Below are 23,102 nucleotides of genomic sequence, written 5' to 3' on the forward strand. Positions count from 1 at the left end.
GCACTGTCGCCTGATAAACAAAGTAAGAGCCTACGGAATATCAGACCAGCTGTGTGGCTGGATTGAAGAGTTTTTAGCAAACAGAACACAGCATGTTGTTATCAATGGATAGACGTCTACAGAAATTAAGGTAACCTCTGGCGTGCCACAGGGGAGTATTGTGGGACCACTGCTTTTCACAATATATATAAATGACCTAGTAGATAGTGTCGGAAGTTCCATGCGGCTTTTCGCGGATGATGCTGTAGTATACAGAGAAGTTGCAGCATTAGAAAATTGTAGAGAAATGCAGGAAGATCTGCAATGGATAGGTACTTGGTGCAGGGAGTGGCAACTGACCCTTAACATAGACAAATGTAACGTATTGCGAATACATAGAAAGAAGGATCCTTTATTGTATGATTATATGATAGCGGAACAAACACTGGTAGCAGTTACTTCTGTAAAATATCTGGGAGTATGCGTACGGAACGATTTGAAGTGGAATGATCACATAAAATTAATTGTTGGTAAGGCGGGTACCTGGTTGAGATTCATTGGGAGAGTCCTTAGAAAATGTAGTCTATCAACAAAGGAGGTGGCTTACAAAACACTCGTTCGACCTATACTTGAGTATTGCTCATCAGTGTGGGATCCGTACCAGATCGGGTTGACGGAGGAGATAGAGAAGATCCAAAGAAGAGCGGCGCGTTTCGTCACAGGGTTATTTGGTAACCGTGACAGCGTTACGGAGATGTTTAGCAAACTCAAGTGGCAGACTCTGCATCGCGGTGTAGCTTGCTGTCCAGGTTTCGAGAGGGTGCGTTTCTGGATGAGGTATCGAATATATTGGTTCCCCCTACTTATACCTCCCGAGGAGATCACGAATGTAAAATTAGAGAGATTCGAGCGCGCACAGAGGCTTTCCGACGGTCGTTCTTCCGGCGAACCATACGCGAGTGGAACAGAAAAGGGAGGTAATGACAGTGGCACGTAAAGTGCCCTCCGCCACACACCGTTGGGTGGCTTGCGGAGTATAAATGTAGATGTAGATGTAGATATCTCTGCCCAGCTGCTCCTTCCCCCCCTTCCCTCAGCTGCCCCATCTAACCTGCTCCTTGCCTCTGCCCATATCCTTCCCTCTCCCCACCTCCTTCTCTGCCTTCAAGCCTCCTCCTACCACTCATATCTCCTTCTCATCCCGTCTAATTCCATCTCCTGTTGCCCCCTCTCTGAGTCCATCTTCTCCTCCTCCCCCCTCTGTCCATATCCTCCGCCTCCGCTCTCTGTCCATCTCCTCCTCCCCTGCTTTCTGTCCATATCGTCCTCTTCCCTTTCTCTGTCCACTTTTCCCCTCTCTCTGACGATCTCCTCCTCCTACTTCGACGGTCCATGTTATCCTCCCCCTCTCTCTTTCCATCTCCCCTCCCCTTCTTTCTGTCCATTGCATCCTCTTTCTTTTCTCTGTTCACCTAATCCTCTTTCCTTTCTCTGTCCACCTTCCCCCTCTCTCTGACTGTCTCGTCCTCTTCCCTTTATCTGTCCACCTCCTGTTCCTCTTTCCATTCTCTGCCCATCACCTCCTCTCCCCTCTCTTTGTCCACATTCACCTTCCCCCTCTCTCTGTCTGACTCCTCGTCCCCCTCCCTCTGTCCATCTCCTCCTCCCCCTATACTGTCCATCTCCTCCTTTCCTCTCTATGTCTCCCCATTTCATCTTCTCCCACGATTCTCTCTCCATCTCTTCCTCACCAATAGGAGGCTGGTGGTTCTTATCCCCACAGTGTTTCTTTCCAGTTAGTAACTGACATCTGTACCAAGTTTGGCTGATATCAATCCAAAGTTTAGGAGGCACTTTTTACCTCTGGCTTCTTCTGTGTACATACTCTGTGTACATACTCTGAGACGATGAAAGTCATGGGATACCTCCTAATACCGTTTCCAACCTCGTGTGCTGCCTCTATAGCCATCCATAATTGCTGGTGCAGGGTTCAGTGGACGAATTGACCTCTCGATTATGTCCCATAAATGTTCGATGTGATTCATGTCGGGCGATCTGGTTGCCAAATTATTCGCTCGAATTGTCCTGAATGTTCTTCAAACCAGATTTTTTTAACAATTGTGGCCGGATACTTGGCGCATCGTTGTTTGGTAACATGAAAGTCCATGAATAGCTGCACATGGTCTTCAAGTAGCCGAACATAAACATCTCCAGTCGATCATAGGTTGAGATGGACCAGGGGACCCAGTGTACTCCATGTAAATATAGCCCACACCACGATGGAGTCGCCACCAGTTCACGCAGTGCCTTGTTGACAACAGGGGTCCACGTCTTCTTGGTGTCTGTGCCACACTCGGACCCTATCGTCAGCTCTTATCAACTGAAATCAGGACTTATTTGACCAGGCCACGGTTTTCCAGTTGTCTAGGGTCCAACCGATGTGGTCCCGAGCCCAGGAGAGGCTTCAAATGGCTCTGAGCACTATGGGACTTAACATCTTAGGTCATCAGTCCCCTAGAACTTAGAACTACTTAAACCTAACTAACCTAAGGACATCACACAACACCCAGCCATCACGAGGCAGAGAAAATCTCTGACCCCGCCGGGAATCGAACCTGGGAACCCGGGCGTGGGAAGCGAGAACGCTACCGCACGACCACGAGATGCGGGCCCCAGGAGAGGCGCTGCAGGCGATATAGTGCTGTCAACATAGTCATTCGCGTCGGTCGTCTGCTGCCATAGCACATTAACGCCAGATTTTGCTGCACTGTCCTGACGGATACGTTCGTCGTACGTCCCACATTGATATTTCTCGCCGTGTTGCTTGTCTCTGAGCACTGAAAACTCTACGCAAACGCTGCTGCTCCTGGTAATTAAGTGAAGGCCGTCGGCCACTGCGTTGTCGTGGTGAGAGATAATGCCTGAAATGTGATATTCTCGGCAGGTTCTTGAAACTGTGGATCTCGAAATATAGAATTCCGCACCGATTTTCCGAAATGGAATGTCCCATGCGTCTAGCTCTAACTACCTTTCCGCGTTCATAGTCCGTTTAATATCCGTCGTGAGGCCATAATCACGTCGGAAACCTTTTCACATGAATCTCCTGAATGCAAATGACAGCTCCGCCACTGCACTGCCCTTTTATACCCTGTGTACGCGATAATACCACAGTCTGTATATGTCCATATCGCTATTCCCTGACTTTTGTCACTTCCGTGTACATTTAACATATTTCACACATATTTGTACACATATACCCTGTGTACGCGATAATACCGCAGTCTGTATATGTCCATAACGCTATTCCCTGACTTTTGTCACTCGAGTGTACATTTAACATATTTCACACATATTTGTACACATATACCCTGTGTACGCGATAATACCGCAGTCTGTATATGTCCATATCGCTATTCCCTGACTTTTGCCACTTCCGTGTACATTTAACATATTTCACACATATTTGTACACATATACCCTGTGTACGCGATAATACCGCAGTCTGTATATGTCCATAACGCTATTCCCTGACTTTTGTCACTCGAGTGTACATTTAACATATTTCACACATATTTGTACACATATACCCTGTGTACGCGATAATACCGCAGTCTGTATATGTCCATATCGCTATTCCCTGACTTTTGTCACTTCCGTGTACATTTAACATATTTCATACATATTTGTACACATATACCCTGTGTACGCGATAATACCGCAGTCTGTATATGTCCATATCGCTATTCCCTGACTTTTGGCACTTCCGTGTACATTTAACATATTTCACACATATTTGTACACATATACCCTGTGTACGCGATAATACCGCAGTCTGTATATGTCCATATCGCTATTCCCTGACTTTTGTCACTTCCGTGTACATTAACATATTTCACACATATTTGTACACATATACCCTGTGTACGCGATAATACCGCAGTCTGTATATGTCCATATCGCTATTCCCTGACTTTTGTCACTTCCGTGTACATTTAACATATTTCACACATATTTGTACACATATACCCTGTGTACGCGATAATACCGCAGTCTGTATATGTCCATATCGCTATTCCCTGACTTTTGTCACTTCCGTGTACATTTAACATATTTCACACATATTTGTACACATATACCCTGTGTACGCGATAATACCGCAGTCTGTATATGTCCATATCGCTATTCCCTGACTTTTGCCACTTCCGTGTACATTTAACATATTTCACACATATTTGTACACATATACCCTGTGTACGCGATAATACCGCAGTCTGTATATGTCCATAACGCTATTCCCTGACTTTTGTCACTCGAGTGTACATTTAACATATTTCACACATATTTGTCCACATATACCCTGTGTACGCGATAATACCGCAGTCTGTATATGTCCATATCGCTATTCCCTGACTTTTGTCACTTCCGTGTACATTTAACATATTTCACACATATTTGTACACATATACCCTGTGTACGCGATAATACCGCAGTCTGTATATGTCCATATCGCTATTCCCTGACTTTTGGCACTTCCGTGTACATTTAACATATTTCACACATATTTGTACACATATACCCTGTGTACGCGATAATACCGCAGTCTGTATATGTCCATAACGCTATTCCCTGACTTTTGTCACTTCAGTGTACATTTAACATATTTCACACATATTTGTACACATATACCCTGTGTACGCGATAATACCGCCGTCTGTATATGTCCATATCGCTATTCCCTGACTTTTGTCACTTCAGTGTACATTTAACATGTTTCACACATATTTGTACACATATTTCACCCATATATCTAGCGAATTTCGTCCCGCAACTTGATTTTCACGTGGTTCAAAGTTCACGATGTCTTATTTTCTCAATAATGTGTCGTACACTGTTATAATTTTGTAGGTACATTCAGCGGCGTATATGCATATTCTTTACGTGTTATCCAATTTTCAGAATAACCATGGAAGATGCTTTATAAATAAAAGCGACATACGTCTGTTGTAGTTCTCTTTAATTAAACTGCCGTGAGCTCAAGACGGAAAACTAATAGTAACTGATCATCAACATTATTTAACCACTAAGTTAGAATGTGTCTTAAATTTTGATCCCCAACACACACACTGTCCTTAGATGTGCTAGCCGTAGCAATAGTTGTGTAAATAATAAAAATATAAAGTGTCTAAAATTACTTTATTTGTAAAGCGAACAGTGCGGTTGGGGAGCGGCTTACCCCAAGCAACTTACTTCACTTTCCTAATCAAACAAAGAGACACTCAAAACAACATTGAGAAGCAGAAGTGCGCACATCGGAAAATGCTGGCCTTACGTGCATTGGAACATGGATGGGCTATTCTTACTCGTATACTTCATAACACCCACTGAGGCTTACGGCCCAAGCGACATAAGCCGCCGCTTGGATCGCCATACTGAAAGGGGCGCCAGATGTGGCACAACTGAGATTTCTACGCAGGACATAAAATTAGTAGAGGCTGCTTGGAGCGCCAAGTTCAGAGGGGCAGCAGGGGAGTCCAAGTGCAAGATTTGTATACAGTGTGTGTAACAATTAGTCACGAAAACTGACAATTGGTGGCAATGTACAGTCGTGGACAAAACGGGCGAGACCCCTCGCCTTTTCCTTATGCTGATCCGCATAGCTTTAAAGTCTGCTACACAGCATAACAGGCAAGGCGACGAAGTGCTACCAACATATTATGCACAGGCGTTTTTGACAAACTATCCGAACTTTCTCAGACTGTTTTCAATCATGTGTATGACTATATTAATACTGATTAGTGTGTTAAACACAACACATAAATATAAGATATAAATGAAAGAAGAAACGCTAATTAGTATGAACTGTACTAATAAAAATAAATTTCAGCTTATCGAGATAACATAACTGTTTTAGTAAGACAAAGTACCCCAGATCGTTACGAATTAGCAAAACGGTTTTTAAGGGCTGGGTAGACAGACAGACGGTCAAGAAAGTGAGGCTAGTTGGGTTTCATTTATACCGATTCAGGTGACGAAATCCTAACGACGAAAATAGCCACGACAGTTACTTAAGATGATTGCTGCATAAATAACCCCCCACCCCACCCCCACTCTTTATTGGAAATGTTATCGTTACAGTCGATACATCAGCATATTACATATTACTCGTAGCTATGCTTTCGATGCAAATCACGTTTACAGGAATGCAAATAAAATCCATTTGCCTATACACGTGGTAATTCAGATCCCAGTATTAATGCCACTGCCTTTTAGCAGTGCGAGCATTCCCATTGGCAGGTAGCCTAAGAAACACTATGGTTAATGAACATTTCCTGGCTGTGGCGAGTCTAATGGAGAATTCGAATCATTGTAGAATACGTTTGGCAGCTATGTAGCCGTTTATTTCCTGGGGTGGTGCAGAATAATCCTACTAAATTTACTCGCTAATAACAGTATTTTGTTATTTCGATAAACATCCCGGATGATTGTCACATAAGCGGTGACATAAAGGTAGAAAATTCTTGTTTTTGAGTCCAGAAAACTCTGTGAAACGGAAACTGCAGTTCATTTTGCCATTTTCATTGCGAAATTGCTGGCTTATTCAAGTCTGGGGTAATAATAGAGGGCTGTTTGCCTGGGTTGTCTGCTAGCGTAGTGAAAGGTGTTTACTACTGCAAGGGAGGTCTGGTTTGTTTTCGGTTCTAATCTCGATGGAGGCAAGTAGACTGGCAGTAAAGCAATTTTATGAAATTCTCGCGCCCCCAATACGTTTTATTGCTACCTTTATTCTGTACTGGTGTCCTGTGCATGAAAATATGAAGAACTTGTAGAATTTCATACTTCTTACTGATTACTTTTTCCGCTTCCGTCAATAACTGAATTGACTTACGTGTGGCACTGAATGATTTTTGACTGAATTTCGTTATGAATCTTCATGCCTTACTAAATTTGCACATTTTCATGGTAGATCAGCAACGGTAATCCAGTATGACTGGTCTGAACGTTGACACAGACCGTTTCGCAGCCGAATATGCATAATATTTTGCTAATTCGTAACGATCTGGGGTACTTTGCCTTACTAAAACAGTTATGTTGTCTCGATAAACTGAAATTCATTTTTATTAGTACAGTTCATACTAACTCGCGTTTCTTCTTCCATTTACATTTTATATTTACGTGTTGTATTTAACACACTACTCAGCATAGTCATACACATGACTGAAAACAGTCTGACAAAGTTCGGATAGTTTGTCAATTTCACGCCTGTGCATAGTATGTTGGTAGCACTTCGTCACCTTGCCTGTTATGCTGTGTAGCAGACTTTAATGCTGTGCGGATTAGCATAACGAAAAGGCGAGGGGTCTCGCTCGTTTTGTCCACGACTGTACGTGGGAAAATGGGGGAGGCTGGGTGGGGGTGGGGCGTGGGGGCGCTAAATGATAAGTCGCTTGTCTGAAAAATATTCTTGAGCCGGTCCAGGTTTTGGTAGGTAATGCCCAATACTTTTCTGCCCTAGGGCACCTAAGTATCAAAAGTCACCTCAACTGGGTGCTTTTCATAATGATGGGCGTGAATGGTAACGAAAACGTTTCAGGGTGATTTAAGTAATGAAACTGAAATCGAGAGTTTACTAACTTCTGAGCTCTTATTATTATTATTATTCAAAGATGGCCAACTAAGGACCATGTGAAACAGGTGCTTTATGACATCGTAATCTTTTATTTTACTTGGCTAGCAAACACTTCATCGTTCTTGCTCTCTGTTGATCTCTTCTTTCTGCTATCCATGTCCCTTATCTATTCTTTTGTGTTTTCTTCTGGAAACACTTGGACTTTTTGCACCTTTTCCTTGAAGTCGTGTCTGTTTTCTACGTCTTTGTCTTTTGTCCCCACTTCCTGCATATCTAAATGGTTCAAATAGCTCTAAGCACTATGGGACTTAACATCTGAGGTCATCAGTCCTGTAGACTTAGAACTATTTAAACCTAACTAAGCTAAGGACATCACACACATCCATGCCCAAGGCAGGATTCGAACCTGCGACCGTAGCACCAGCACGGTACCGAGCTGAAGCGCCTAGAGCCGCTCGGCCACAGCGGCTGGCCCTGCATATCTCTCATAACTTCTATAAACCATGGAATTTTGGTTTCTGGATTTTGCAAAGAAGTTCTGTATTTTTTTATCAGTCTGTTGTTGTCAGTTCTTTTTAAATGAGCATAAAGTATAATGCTCCGCCGTCTCATTGTATCTATAATATTCTGAGTTTTACATACAACTCATAGTTGCTTCTGAGTTTCCAAGCCCTATTTTGATACTTTGGATCCATTTTGTGCAAATTATCCTTTTCTTACTTCTCAAAATTATTCAAGTGTTTGGTTGTGTTTATGGCGAGGTGTCCTGGGGCATAAAGACATCTGATCTTAATCGATATATTGTACTACCTCAATTTTGTATTAAACATATTTTTATTGTATATATTTTATTGTATTAAAAAGGATTTTTTATTGTAAATGTTCTTTGTTAAGTAGAGTATCATTTCTATTTTTCTGATTATGTTACCTGCTTTGTTCAGAGCATTTGACTGGATTATTTCTCCCATATTTAAATTCTGAAACTTTACTTTTCCAAATTTCCGTTGCACATACTTCGGTGCAACTTAAACGTTGGTCATAATTGAAATTATTAAGCAATAATCATAAGAAACTAAATGATATTTTTATTGTGCAGGATGACGTGTTTAAAGAAGCCAATGGTGGAAACCTGCGACGAGGAGCTAGCCCCCAAATTTATTGGATACAGAGGTGTAAACTTCGCATGGCAGTGGAGGTAACAAAAGCGCACTATGATCGACGAAACAGATCCTGTCGATTTTTCGGCGGCAGCGAGGCTCTCGTACTTCTTGCTGTTCGTGGCCCAGAGCGCTGCGGCGCAATTCTTCTCGGTGTACCTGAAGTACCTGGGCCTGTCGGCCGGTGACGCGGGCGCCCTCCGCGCCCTGCAGACGTGGGCGGGCGTCGCTGCGGCGCCGGCGTCCGCCGCCTTGTCCAGCTCACTCTTCGGTTCGGGTCGCGGCCGCAGGGCTGTCGCGGCGCTGCTGCTGCTCACCTCCGTGGCGGCCTACGTCAGCCTCGTCTTCGTGCCGCCCTTCGCCGTTCCCAGGGATGTAACTCACTGCTCGCACACCGTGACTCCAGGGCCAGGCTGGGGACTCTTCGTTCTGGACAACCCAAACGGCACTACGAAGTTAGAGGCCCACGAATCATTCAGTCGTATTTTGCAGGAGACCAAAGATAAAACACTCAACATTTCAGCGCCAGAGATAAAAACTGCAGGCGATCCAGAGATTGTACAAAGCAAAACCACTGCATCTACACCAGAAACAGTTGGGACTTCGAAAGGTGATTACAGCTGGGACAAGTTCATCAATCAGAAAAACAGAGAAATGGAGGACAACGATTCGGCTGAGAATAATTCTGCTGATACGAAGCAAACATCTGATGACATATCGTCAGAAAGAAAGACTTCGCCAGTCTCCTGGCAAATGGAGGAAAGGAAGGGAATTCTCAGTTCCTACCACAAAATCACTAACACTCCTTTCATTTTTAAGTACGATCTGCCAGTTGCGGAGAATTCTCAGAGAAATAGCCCACCATATATTGCAGACGGTGAAAATGATAACAATATGTTGGTAACGCCAGAGCATATTGTCTATGGGTACCTATCACAATACTTGAAGCCCAAGCCTTCAGTCAGTCACCACCACCAGAGGATTGACCAGAGTAAGTTTGATGAGGTGCAACACGGTGGCGTTTCAGGAGGACAAGCCGAAGGTGGCAGCAAGACGTTTGCAAATCGTAGGTGGAAGGTGCCTCAGAAGATTTTCCTACAGAATCAGCCAAAGCATAAACAGCCTCTCCACACTCCCAGATATCGTGAACAACAATTAAATGGCGCTGATAATGATCATGACTACTCTAATATTCCCAAGAAGCAGTACAGTAATCAGCAACAACAACAAAAAGAACAAATTTTGGACTTATCAGTGCAGTTTGACAGTGAAAAACCGTCGTACCAATATCACTTACCATCGCAATATATGAATGAAAATGGCAATGTCAAGCGTGGTGTACGCAGTGTTCATAATAGAATTTCAAATAGTGAAATCGTGAACAGAGTTGATCTGTTCCATTTAGAACCAGTTACTTCTGATCATGTGCTACAGAGTGAAATTACGACGAGGGAGGGAGCGTCGGATAGTGTAACAGATTTATCACCGTTATTACAAAAGAATACGGCACTGAATAGCCACTTGAACGTTAAAAGTCAAATACTAAATAGTTCACGTCCAGATGCAAACTCTATGTACACGGACAGCGTCGCATATTTTTCTACTCTTGAAGGCTTTGGTGCCAGCAAGTACGGTTCGTGGTCAACTGTATTCTACACGGTGTTTGCTATATCACTGTTTCTAGAGACCGGGTGCCAGTCAGCTCCGGTCTGGATGCTGAGACTGTGCGGAGTAATGACGCGGGACACTTGCGCGGTGCTCAGGGAACTCGCTACGAGCGGCCAGGTGCTGGTTGGGTGGTCGCTCGTCGTGTGTCCGCTGCTGGGCGTGGCGGCTGCCCTGTCTCCCTGCCCGTTCCAGATGACAGCGCACATGGCGGTCGCCGCCGCACTCACCTTCTGCGCTCTCCTTCTTTTGCCACTGGTTGCTCCTGTGTCGAGATCGAGGAAAAGGAAGCCATCGAAACCGTCCTACCGGAAAACCTATGAAGATATGCACGCCACTCTCATTACAAGGTATGCTTGGACTTACATTTCTCAGTCTACAGGTTGTTGCCTTTTCATTGCTTTCATCGGAGTAGGAGGAGTAAACGCAAGATAATAAATTTATTAGCCAAAAGTGGTTGTGGTGTAGGGATGCCACAGACACTCAAAGGTTTCATATACCATAGTTTTTTTTTAGTATTGCTATCTACGTAATGCGGTAGGGATGACGAACGCCACATAGCGCTGGGTATCAATGTTTTTGGCCCCGTATAGTTTTAAAATAGTGGCATCTGATCTGCTCCGTGCAACTGTTACAGCTGTATCCTGTTAAACATTGTGATTTCATAAGAACCCTCCAGTCTTAATTTTTTATGAGATTGTGAAAAATCTCTCAGATTTTTCTTAAGTCTTTGACGACATATGCTGAGTGCATCGCATTCATACACTAATTAAAAAAAAAAAACATTAGAACTGTCATCACCAACTCTGAATTTTCTTAGTAAGGTGGTAATATCATAATTTCAACTTCAAAGAAGAACGTCTAATCGGAGTATAGCGACTATTTTTAATGTGTTGCTAACTGCCTTAGAATTACCTTTGCTTTACAGATATTGCAGTTTTTCTAAAATTGCACGAGAAAGACAACTTTCATTAGGTCAACGGAAAGAAAAAGAAACACAAAACCTTTGAATTTTGTCTTAAAATTAATTTACTTCTGAATCTTTATTTTTCTAACAATGCATTCGCCCTGTTTTTTAATTTAATTATTTTTTCACTTTCATGAAATATTTAAAAAAAAACTAAACTCCGCCTGAACAGACCATGAAGGCCCAACGGTACCGACCGGCCGCCGTGTCATCCTCAGCCTACAGGTGATCCTATTAAAATTTCACTGATGTTAAGAAATCTACTCTTTCTATCTACAAACATATACACATGATAATGTACCACTCATTCTTCCCTTTGCAGGCGATGCCTTCTACCATGCATTCAATTGTCCCACTATCATTTTATACAATATTTTGCAATTTATGCTCAGATTCCTACATCAACATAATCAAAACACGATCCTCTCCTACTTTCCCCCATATTAGCAATAAAACTACAGAAAAATATTTATTTTATTTTTCTTATCATGTACCAGCCACCTACTTGTCATGGGTTTCATCAGTTACATGCATATGTTTGGATACACACATACGTATGAGATGCATACACACAATTCGTGGATTCCTATATACACACACTTTTACATATGAAACATAATATACCATGTACACATAGAATAATCTACTTAGAGTCCTATGTCAACGACAGAGTTATACTGCTATTTACACGATAAACAAACATAGTGTGGTTACAAATTTTAGTGACTTAAATATGAAAAATAAAGAGTCACATTCATAACGACACATGTCCTTGATGTGTTGTTGTTGTCGTCTTCAGTCCAGAGACTGGTTTGATGCAGCTCTCCATGCTATTATATCCTCTGCAAGCCTCTCAATCTCCAAGTGCCTACTACAAGCTACATCCTTCTCAATCTGCTTAGTGTATTCATCTGTTGGTCCCCTTCTACGATTTTTACCCTCCACGCTGCCCTCCAATACCAAATTGGTGAACCCTTGATGCCTTAGAATGTGTCCTACCAACCGATCCCTTCTTCTAGTCAAGTTGTGCCACAAATTCCTCTTCTCCCCAAATATATTCAGTACCTCCTCATTAGTTACGTGACTACCCATTTAATTTTCAGCACTCTTCTGTAGCACCACATTTTGAAAGATTCTATTCTCTTCTTCTCTAAACTATTTATCGTCCATGTTTCACTTCCATACATGGCTACACCCCATACAAATACTTTCAGAAAAGGCTTTCTGAATTTCGATATTAACAAACTTCTCTTCTTCAGAAACGCTTTCTTTGCCATAGGCAGTCTGCATTTTATATCCTCCCTACTTCAACCATCATCAGCTATTTTGCTCCCCAAATAGCAAAACTCATTTCTACTTTAAGTGTCTCATTTATTAATTTAATTCCTGCAGCATCACCTGGTTTAATTCGACTACATTCCATTACCCTCGTTTTGCTTTTGTTGATGTTCATCTTATACCCCCTTTCAAGTCATTGTCCATTCCGTTCATCTATTCTTCCAGATCCTTTGTTGTCTCTGCAGAATTCCAATGTAATCGGCAAAACTCAAAGTTTTTATTTCTTCTCCACAGATTTTAATTCCTACTCTGAATTTTTCTTTTGTTTCCTTTACTTCTTGCTCAATATATAGAGTGAACAACATCGGGGATAGACTACAACCCTGTCACACTCCCTTCCCAACCACTGCTTCCATTTCATGCCTTTCGACTCATGACTGCCATCTGATTTCTGTACAAATTGTAAATAGCCTTTCGCTCCCTGTATTTCACCCCTGCTACCTTCAGAATTTGAAAAATAGTATTCTAGTCAACAATGTCAAAAGCTTTCTCTAAGTCTACAAATGCTAGAAACGTAGGTTTGCCTTTCCTTAATCTATCTTCTAACATAAGTCGTAGGGTCATTATTGTCATTATTGTGTCACGTGTTCCAGCATTTCTATGGAATCCAAACTGATCTTCTCCGAGGTCGGCTTCTACCAATTTTTCCATTTGTCTGTTAAGAATTCGAGTTAGTATTTTCCAACCGTTGCTTATTAAATTGATAGTTCAGTAATTTTCACACCTGTCAACATCTGCTTTCTTTGTGATTTTCCTACTATCGAATTACAGTCACCCATGACTATTAAATTTTCGTCTCCCTTCATTATCTGAATAATTTCTTTTATCTCATCATATGTTCCTTCAATCTCTTCGTCATCTGCGAAGCTAGTTGGCATATATACTTGTACTACTGTGGTAGACGTGGGCTTCGTCTCTATCTTGGTAAAATTCTTCTTGAAGTCTGAGGGTATTTCGCCTGTCTCATACATCTTGCTCACCAGTTGATAGAACTTTGTCAGGGCTGGCTCTCCTAAGGCTATCAGTAGCTCTAATGGAATGTTGTCTGCTCCTGGGGCCTTGTTTCGACTTAGGTCTTTCAGTCTGTCAAACTGTTCACGCAGTATCTCCAATTTCATTTTCATCTACGTCCTCTTTCATCTCCATAATATTGCCCTCAAGTACATCACCCTTGTATAGACCCTCTATATATTTCTTCCACCTTAATGCCTTCCCTTCTTTGCTTAGAACTGGTTTTCCATCTGAGCTCTTGATATTCATACAAGTGGTTCTCTTTTCTCCAAAGGTCTTACTGCATTTTTGTATTTTCTCCTTTCATCAATTAAATTCAATATCTATTCTGTTACCCAAGCATTGCTATTAGCGCTCGTCTTTTTATCTACTTGATCCTCTGCTGCCTTCACTATTTCATTCCTTAAAGCCAACCATTCTTCTTCTACTGTATTTCTTTCCCCTGTTCTTGTCAATCTTTCCCTAATGTTCTCTCAGAAATTCTCTAGAACCTCTGGTTCTTTCAGTTTATACAGGTCCCATCTCCTTAAATTCCTGCCTTTTTGCACTTTCTTCAGTTTTAATCTACAGTTCGGAAGCAATAGATTGTGGTGAGACCACATCTGCCCCTGGTAATACCTTACAATTTAAAACCTGCATCCTAAATCTCTGTATTACCATTATATAATCTGTCTGAAACCTTCCAGTGTCTCCAGGCCTCTTCCACTATACAACCTTCCTTCATGATTCTTAAAGCAAGTGTTAGCTATGATTAAGTTATGCTGTGCGCAAAATTTCACCAAGCAGCTTCCTCTTCCTTTTCCTACTATCGAATTCCAGTCACCCATGACTATTAAATTTTCGTCTCCCTTCACTATCTGAATAATTTCTTTTATCTCATTATATGTTCCTTCAATCTCTTCGTCATCTGCGAAGCTAGTTGGCATATATACTTGTACTACTGTGGTAGACGTGGGCTTCGTCTCTATCTTGGTTACAATAATACTTTCACTATTCTGTTCGTACTAGCTTACCCTATTTTTTCTTCATTATTAAACATACTCCTACATTACCCCTACTTGATTTTGTATTTATAACCCTGTGTTCACCTGACCAAAAGTCTTGTTCCTCCTGCCACCGAACTTCACTAATTCCCACTATATCTGACTAATCTATCCATTTTCCTTTTTAAATTTTTCTAACCTACCTTCGCGATAAAGGGATCTGACATGCCATGCTCCAAACCGCAGAACACCAGTTTTGTTTCTCCTGATAACAACGTACTCCTGAGTAGTCCCCGCCTGGAGATCCGAATGGGGAATTATTTTACCTCCGGAATATTTTACTCAAGAGGACACCATCATCATTTAACCATATAGTAAAGCTGCATGCCCTCGGGAAAAATTATGGCTGTAGTTTCCTCTTGCTTTCAGCCGTTCACAGTACCAACACAGCAAGGCCATTTTTATTAATGTTACAAGGCCAGATCAGTCAATCATCCAGAGTGTTGCCCCTGCAACTATTGAAAAGGCTGCTTCCTCTCTACAGAAACCACACGTTTGTCTAACCTCGCAACAGATGCGGTATCCCTCCATTATGGTTGTACCTACGGTATGGCTATCTGTATCACTGAGGCATACGAGCCTCCCCACCAATGGCAAGGTCTGTGGTTCATGGGGGGGGGGGGGGATGTTGATATTGATACATAAATCATATAGTGGAAAAAATGTGAATTTCATATCATAACTTTGTTTCTGAAAATGCTTTAACCAAATGAGAGCAATGTTGGAAAAAAAGATGTTTCAGTTTGCCTTTCATTTCCATTACTGATTTAATTCTCTTGAATTTAGTGGAAGATGACTGTACATTTTGATTCCCTTATACTCTGCACAGTATTCATCAAATTTTGTATTGTGTGGTACAATCCATGATTGACTTTTGTTTCTTGGATCTTTGGAGTGATGATCCGGGCTTTTGTCTAGGGACTCTGAATGCTGCAGTGTGAAACAAACCAAATTAATTATGTACAGGTATGTTAAGGGCAAGGTTTTAAACAGTTTTAAACGTGGCATACAGTGTTCGTACTTCCTCTTGAAAGAGAATGTTCTCACTTGTTGCTTTTGTTCAGAGCTATTTCCCCCAGAAAATCAGACCCTAGTTAATAACAGACTCAAATAGGGCATCGTACTCAATTTTTAAAGCGTCTACATTAGTTGCATCTATTACTGATTGCAGTAAGAAACAGACTTTGCTAAGTTTTGAATGTAATTTCCAGCTTAGTCTGCCACTGATGTGCAGTCCAAGAAACATAGTGTTATTTACGGTTCAAATGCTGTTTCCAGCAAGGCCCAGATCTAGGGGGGGATCAAATCGGGGTATCTGCCCCCGGCAGCAATGTCAGGGGACGTCAGTCGCATCACAGAGCGAAGTCTTGGATAACTATACTTTGGGGTGATTTCCTTGTTGTCTGCGAGAGGCAGTGGTTCAGAACGTCTTGATGTCCGTTTAGAACCTGACACAGACCTCGAAGTCATGGCAGAAAAACAAAATGTTTGGCAGTGTACAAAGCGTGTTAGAGCAGAAAAAAACAATGTTTCAAACAACGAGACAGTGCCACAGGGGGCATCTCTTGCGACTTACAATATGGTCCGCGGGATACGATCATCCTCCTAGTGTACAGGTGATGAAACTTTAAGCTGGTCTGTGCAGTTGATCAATACCTGTATATTTAATAGCATCGGCACACATGCTCGATATCTGCACACATGCAGTATTTGTTTTCGATATATGGTAGGAGGGAGATGCGGTAACAATCTTATCTAGTTACCTGTCGGATGGAGCTAGTTGAGGTTTCGTAGTTCGTAATTTTTCTCTGATGGATGGTATAGAATAACGAAGATAGCACATTGGTGGGATAGATGTGAATGGACATGGATCTGTAGTACTTCTATGCAGTTTGGAGAAGCACCACAATGCACGCATTTCCACTGAATGGTCAAAACACGGTCCTGTTGTACTAACTAAGGTCAGTCTGTTTCTATACGGGTTGCAGAAGGTGGTGGATATGGTTTTCTCCGATTTCTGCTCAGTTTCAACTAACATGGGAACGATCATGTGCGCAAAGCTGCAGGGATGCTAGTGTAGAGTCTGAGGGAGGCAGTTGCAGAATGCAAAGGGGCAACCGAAAACGAGGCGGGAATTTTACTGTAGCAGATAGGTTCAAGAGAGGTGACTTGTTTCGGTATACGAGAGTGCCAGAGATATGATTGAGTAATGATTGTCAATAGGATCCAATGCAGGTATGTGCTTGAATGGAAAGACCTGATTCCAAATCATAGACATCATTTCTAGCAGATAGCATTACACCAGAGGCCTGAAAAGCTAGTGTACATTTTCTTATGACCTCAATCAGCACACCATCTACTACTACTGTTTGTGATCCTTCTCAATCAGTCATCACCCATAACTCAGTGGATATATAGCAGAACCTCTGACATGCTATCGCGACAGAATACGTTACACATATTGGAGAAATACCTAGCTGGGGTAGCGTGAGGGATTCGCAAATATCGCTTACATACCATGTTCCTTAGCCGAATCACTTTCAAAATTCAGCGATTTTATCATGTGGTTGCATTGTGGGCTATGTGTAAGCGGACTGCTGTTCTGATGATATACACTCCAGTGATCACTGTCTCGGTATTTGTCTGGCCACAAAACCATCTATAATTCAGAGGTAATGTCGTACCACGATTTATGAAGCCGGTATAGCTTTTAACAAGGATACTTGTGTGCACCTGGAGAATCAAGACCGCTTGTGACACTAACATACAGCAGTAGTTGCGATTGGGGTTTTTAACACACGAAACGATTACGCCTATCTTTCTGAGACACATTGGTATCACTCACAAGAAAAAGTTATGTCCACCCATGCTGATTTTCTCTCAGTATTATTTCATATCATAGGCAATCAGTTATTGATGAAGTATTATACTTAGTAGTAGTAGGGGATGTGTGATGGGTTCACCTTGAGCATCAGGCTTATAAAGTATGTGTTTGTGTTCTGACATGTGCAGAGGAGATGACTCTGGAATACTGTGATAGCAGAGGGAATTGTATGTCAAGTCATAAGAATGGTACAGGTATTTCTATTTCCAGAGCCACAGTCGTCAGGAGGATGTATTTCCGATACTTCACTCATTGACAGATGTCATTCATCTAAAACCGCAATCGCAACATTTAATTGTAAGTATAGCGATGAAATATATATGTGACCGATTTCCCAGGATATTTCCATCTATGCCATGGCCTGTGGTAGGAATGATTCACGTTTCCAACTAACGACAGAGACCGTCCAAATGGAGACAGCCGAATAGCGAACTAATACTTAGTATGTGTTGGATAGCTTTGGTGATCGTGTGTAAGTTGGAGAAGATTGAATATTAAGGTGTGTTTGTGCTGGACCTCTATTCCCTCCAATGTAAATAGTTTGGTTGATTGCTTCTGCACATTTCGCGCCCGAATTTGTAGAACAGTTCTGAGAGTAACTTCGGTCCACTGAGGGTGCTCTGGTCACCCGGCAGAGGTGGATGACCGCTTACCTCGCATGGAAATTTCTAGTGCTGCGAGGAGTATATACGGTGCTGTCTGTCTTCATGGTATATGTATGAATGATGTAAAAGGGATGATTTCTGTATGGCGCATGATAGGAAATGTATGTTTACTACACCAACATGGTATGTGGTGATATATTGCTTGTTTGGAAATCGGTTTCGCTCTATAATATTCAAGGTCCTGTTCTCAGTGGAAGAGCAGTGTAATTGAGTAAGAGTCTTACTATATTTGACGATATGTATGGGCACTTTGCAGGGCATAATTGTCGGTGCAATATGGCGATTTGTGTAAAATAGTTTTTTTCCTGCTGAAAGTCTCGTCTGCAGAAACGAAAAGAAAAGGCAGACAGTGCTTCCACATTGGCTGCATCAGTAATTCAGTAGGTAAATTCGATAAGAGCCAATCATAATCCCCCATTCATTCACACGACATCCTTTGTGCTGGGATATAGGAGTCTCTACATATTGACGAGAACGTTTTTGTATGTTGAAAGCAAGAAGGGGACATGTGATGGACGTGGTGCCACGTTAGGACCGCGAGGAAGAATTCATTCGAGGTTACTCTGAGCTATTTTCGTAAACAGGTTCTGTTAGGACAAGAATTTCTGTGCAAAGAAGCTGTGACATCAAGAAAGCGACCATTAACTATTTCTGGGACACTATACAGTTTCCGAGAGGTCGAGTGACTTCTTATTTTACATAGCCATGTGATGTCAGTATAACATTGAGAACCTTTCAAATGGTGAGTTGCCACACGGACGTTTTGCAGCGAGGTGTCAGTCACGCTGGGGCAGGTAAGCATGGCTGGATGCGTCTGGCATGCCACACTAGGAACAATGTACTCTGTGCTATTCAGTGACATCAGTATCCCCAGGTATCGCAACAGCAATGGTAAAACACACATGCTGCCCAGAAGTGTGTCACATATGGGAGCAGCGTGAGTAGGCATTGGAGTTCTGTGACGTCAGTATAACACTCATAGAACTCTAACTGTATACGCGAAAATAGAAGCAACTCTCACCTGCTTGCTGCAGGCAGCAGCGGCGTGAGAGTGGTGTCTTGCACTGGCTTGCGTCGTGCGGTGGCTTTGATGCGTGCACGCCTTTGGAGTGTCTGCGCTCTGCAAATAGGTCTTTGCTCCCGTGTGGTCGTGTCAGCAACGGTGCCTAGGTGATCACGTGTTTTCGAGAGGAATTGCTCATGTGTCAAGTATGAAAGGGATGTCGCCACCTCATGCTTGGAGGCACCTGTACGTGGTTTGACAGCTGAAGGCTGCGTCACTTCACAGGGGCTGCCGGTAGCCTCCTGTGTGGTCTAGTGGACAGGGGTGTCGGGAGGTGCTTGTGCACGTTGATTGCATGACTGTTGCATTATTTTGCTAGCAGGTCTGTAGGCTGTGCTATACGTTATTTGAACAGTTTACGAGTTGATTTCATGTCTGAACATCAGTGGATTGCATTATTTAGGAGGAGTTTGCATGTCTGTACTGAAATTATTTCGGTAATTTAGAAGTTGTTTGCATGTCTGCAGGGTGTTATTTAGGAGTAGTTTACAGGTCTGTGGGCTGTGTGGCATATCAGAGCATGTGTTTTGTATCAGTGTGATAAATATACCATCTCTTAAAATCCATCCCTAAATAAATTGTTCCAAAATAAATAAAGTACACTCCTTTCTTACTCTCTCTAGCAGCCCATCGCAGGCTGAGTCATTTTCGCGCCTTTTTCCCCCTCCAGACTACCATCTTGGGTTATGTCACATTAGGGATGACAGCACCGTCTGGTGGCAGTATTGTGTACTAGGTCAGTTGCCTGCAAAATAAAGACTTATGTCCAGCACAGGCAGAGTCGTTTTCCCACCTTTTCCCCCACCCGAGACCGCTATCTTGGGTTACATCACGGAATGGATGACAGCGCCCTATGGTGGCGCTGTGTACTAGGTCAGTTGGACTCCGGGCCCCATGGCAACCGCACTGTTTCCCACCATTGCCCCCCACCATCTTGGATTACATCATGGAATGGACAACAGTGCTCTATGGTGGTGGTACTGTGTACTAGGTCTAGACCTCATGGTGAACACACTGTTTCCTGCCATCTTGGATAATGGTACTTGTGTCATCTTCTGATGTCATGACCCCCTTCTTGGATTATGTCACAGATGAGAGCACCCTCTGGCAGTGGTACTGTGTACTAGGTCAGTTGGAGTCCGGACCTCGTGGCGAGCACACTGGATGGTGGTACTACCTCTAATTGTTTAAATAAAGACTGGTACATGCAAAATAATTAAGACTTATGTCCAGCACAGGACAGGTCCTTGTACTGCCAATCCCTAGGAAGATATGGCGGTCAGGTGACAGGTTAGTGGAGGTAGCCCAAGTGCTCTTTCTTTCCCACCATTTTCTTAGGTTAGTAGAGGCTGAATTTTCCTGATGGAAACTGAACTTCCTGCCGGGGGGGCTGGGGTGGGTGGGGGGGATGTGGCAAGGGGGAGGGGCGTGGCATGGGGGCATGGCACTTCCCCACCATCATGGATAATGGTACTTGCGTCATCAGCTGATGTCACGGCCGCCATCTTGGATGAAGTTATGGCCGCCATCTTGGATGACTAGTTGTGTCCCTGAAGACGTTAGATTTTCAATGTTCCACAGTATTATTAATGCACATATCTGTAGATGTAAATTCTTTTGTTATCTTGTCTGTACTGCTTCAGAAGATAACGCCACAGAAGACTAATAAGTAAGACTAAGCACTGAGAGAAATTCCTAAGAGCAGAGCAGGTGGAACTGAATGATTTGGTTAATTCATTCGTATTCCGGTGCCATCTCTGTTTATGAACTATCTAGATCCCAGGAACTTCACACATGGAGCCTCATCCAGTGTGTACCCACAAATCCGTACTTCTAGTATCTTGAGGGCATTTTCATTTGTTTTTAACTGCATAATATGAGGCTTTGTAAGATTATTCCCCCTCCCCTAGACCCCCCGCCCCCGCCACCCATCCCTCCCGACGGAATTTGTGCACCAAATCAGTGTGTGTCAATCGTTATCCATATGAATATGTAAGAATGTTTTCGAAAGATTTGTGAACTGTGTGTTAACTACCTGGGCGGATTCGGTCAGGGGCGGCATACCTCCCCAAATCCTGGCAGTGGTATGTTAATGTGCATGGCTGTCTGGGGTATTTGGCCAGCACAAGCTCGATGACTAACACAGAGGAGTGTACTCCCTCGTGTGACAGGCGCGTATAGAACAACACCGACTGAGGCACTGCTGGTGATACTAGGCTTGATACCTCCAGACTTAGTAGTCGGAAAGAGAGGAGTTCAATATGGCTCAAGAAGGATGAATATGGGAAGGTAAATGAGATACTGGGCACGAGAGACACAACAAATAAGGAAATAAACACATACATTTATACAAAATGGAATGAAATCTGCGACTGGGCAGAAACAGGTAAGAGAACTTATCAGTTCCTTCCTAATGTGAAAGAAAGATGAAGAACTTCCCACCAGCCAAGGGAGGTACACACTACCTGTTGGGACATAGTCCGTATCCCAAGTAGGACAACACACCACAGACACTTGTGCATACTGAGCAATCAGCATGTCGGACCACATCGTCTGGGAATACGCCATTATGCAGAATGTTACAGATGAAGATAGAAACATCTTTCATAACACACCAGTCTACAACATAATAAGGAATGAGGAGCTGTGGCACTACCTGAGCTCGCTGACAGCCAAAATATCAGTTTATGAAATGCAAACCCTATCTGGCAGAGGGACAACCAAGAAGAGGTCACACCTCTTAGGCAGTTAGACGCAAGATGGTAGAACATACATCTACAACAACATTCCGGAAGCAGTGAGGAGGTGAGCCTCAGGGAGGACCAGGAAGGATTTCCTGAGATCCTGTCAACCACCTTTCAATCTCTGCACCGTGGGTGTCATAGCAACCGCCCCTCCGAATCGTGAGTTGTGCCTCGACATACTAGGCTGTAGCCTTCCAGACAAACTTGGGAACCTAGCTTGGCTATGATACCAAGTACAGTAGTGCAGTGTAGTGCTATGCATTTCAGTTTAGTGTAGTCCAGAATTATAAACTACAAAATTTGTGATGTAGCAGTGTAGCGTTGTTCAGTAGACCAGTGGCAGGTGCCTTCTAGATTCCACATGAACATAGGTATATCTGTGCACGAGATGCCAATGTGGATTTTTAAAATTATTTTATAATATTTTTATGTACAAATTTTATGTATATTTTCCTTTTTTTCTTAAACATCATCAATTAAACTAACATATTCGCAATTGTGTAAAAGTATTATATCTTACATTCATACCGATTCATGTGGAACATTTGGTCTGCTCTTGTACCTAGGTAATAGACTAAAATACACTCCTGGAAATTGAAATAAGAACACCGTGAATTCATTGTCCCAGGAAGGGGAAACTTTATTGACACATTCCTGGGGTCAGATACATCACATGATTACACTGACAGAACCACAGGCACATAGACACAGGCAACAGAGCATGCACAATGTCGGCACTAGTACAGTGTATATCCACCTTTCGCAGCAATGCAGGCTGCTATTCTCCCATGGAGACGATCATAGAGATGCTGGATGTAGTCCTGTGGAACGCCTTGCCATGCCATTTCCACCTGGCGCCTCAGTTGGACCAGCGTTCGTGCTGGACGTGCAGACCGCGTGAGACGACGCTTCATCCAGTCCCAAACATGCTCAATGGGGGACAGATCCGGAGATCTTGC

The 23,102-nt window shown here is 42.8% G+C and overlaps 1 protein-coding gene across 1 annotated transcript in view; it reads left to right on the forward strand.

Annotated features, from left to right (window-relative positions):
* LOC126163045 (uncharacterized) overlaps positions 1 to 23,102 on the forward strand; it is a 630,426-nt gene that overhangs the window by 71,891 nt on the left and 535,433 nt on the right. Inside the window, exon 2 of the mRNA XM_049919928.1 lies at positions 8,703 to 10,778. Coding sequence (XP_049775885.1) covers positions 8,818 to 10,778 — 1,961 coding nt within the window. The 5' untranslated portion in view covers positions 8,703 to 8,817. The remainder of the gene's footprint in view (positions 1 to 8,702; positions 10,779 to 23,102) is intronic.

The sequence above is a fragment of the Schistocerca cancellata genome, chromosome 2 (assembly GCF_023864275.1).
Source record: "Schistocerca cancellata isolate TAMUIC-IGC-003103 chromosome 2, iqSchCanc2.1, whole genome shotgun sequence".
Classification (NCBI taxonomy): Eukaryota; Metazoa; Arthropoda; class Insecta; order Orthoptera; family Acrididae; genus Schistocerca; species Schistocerca cancellata.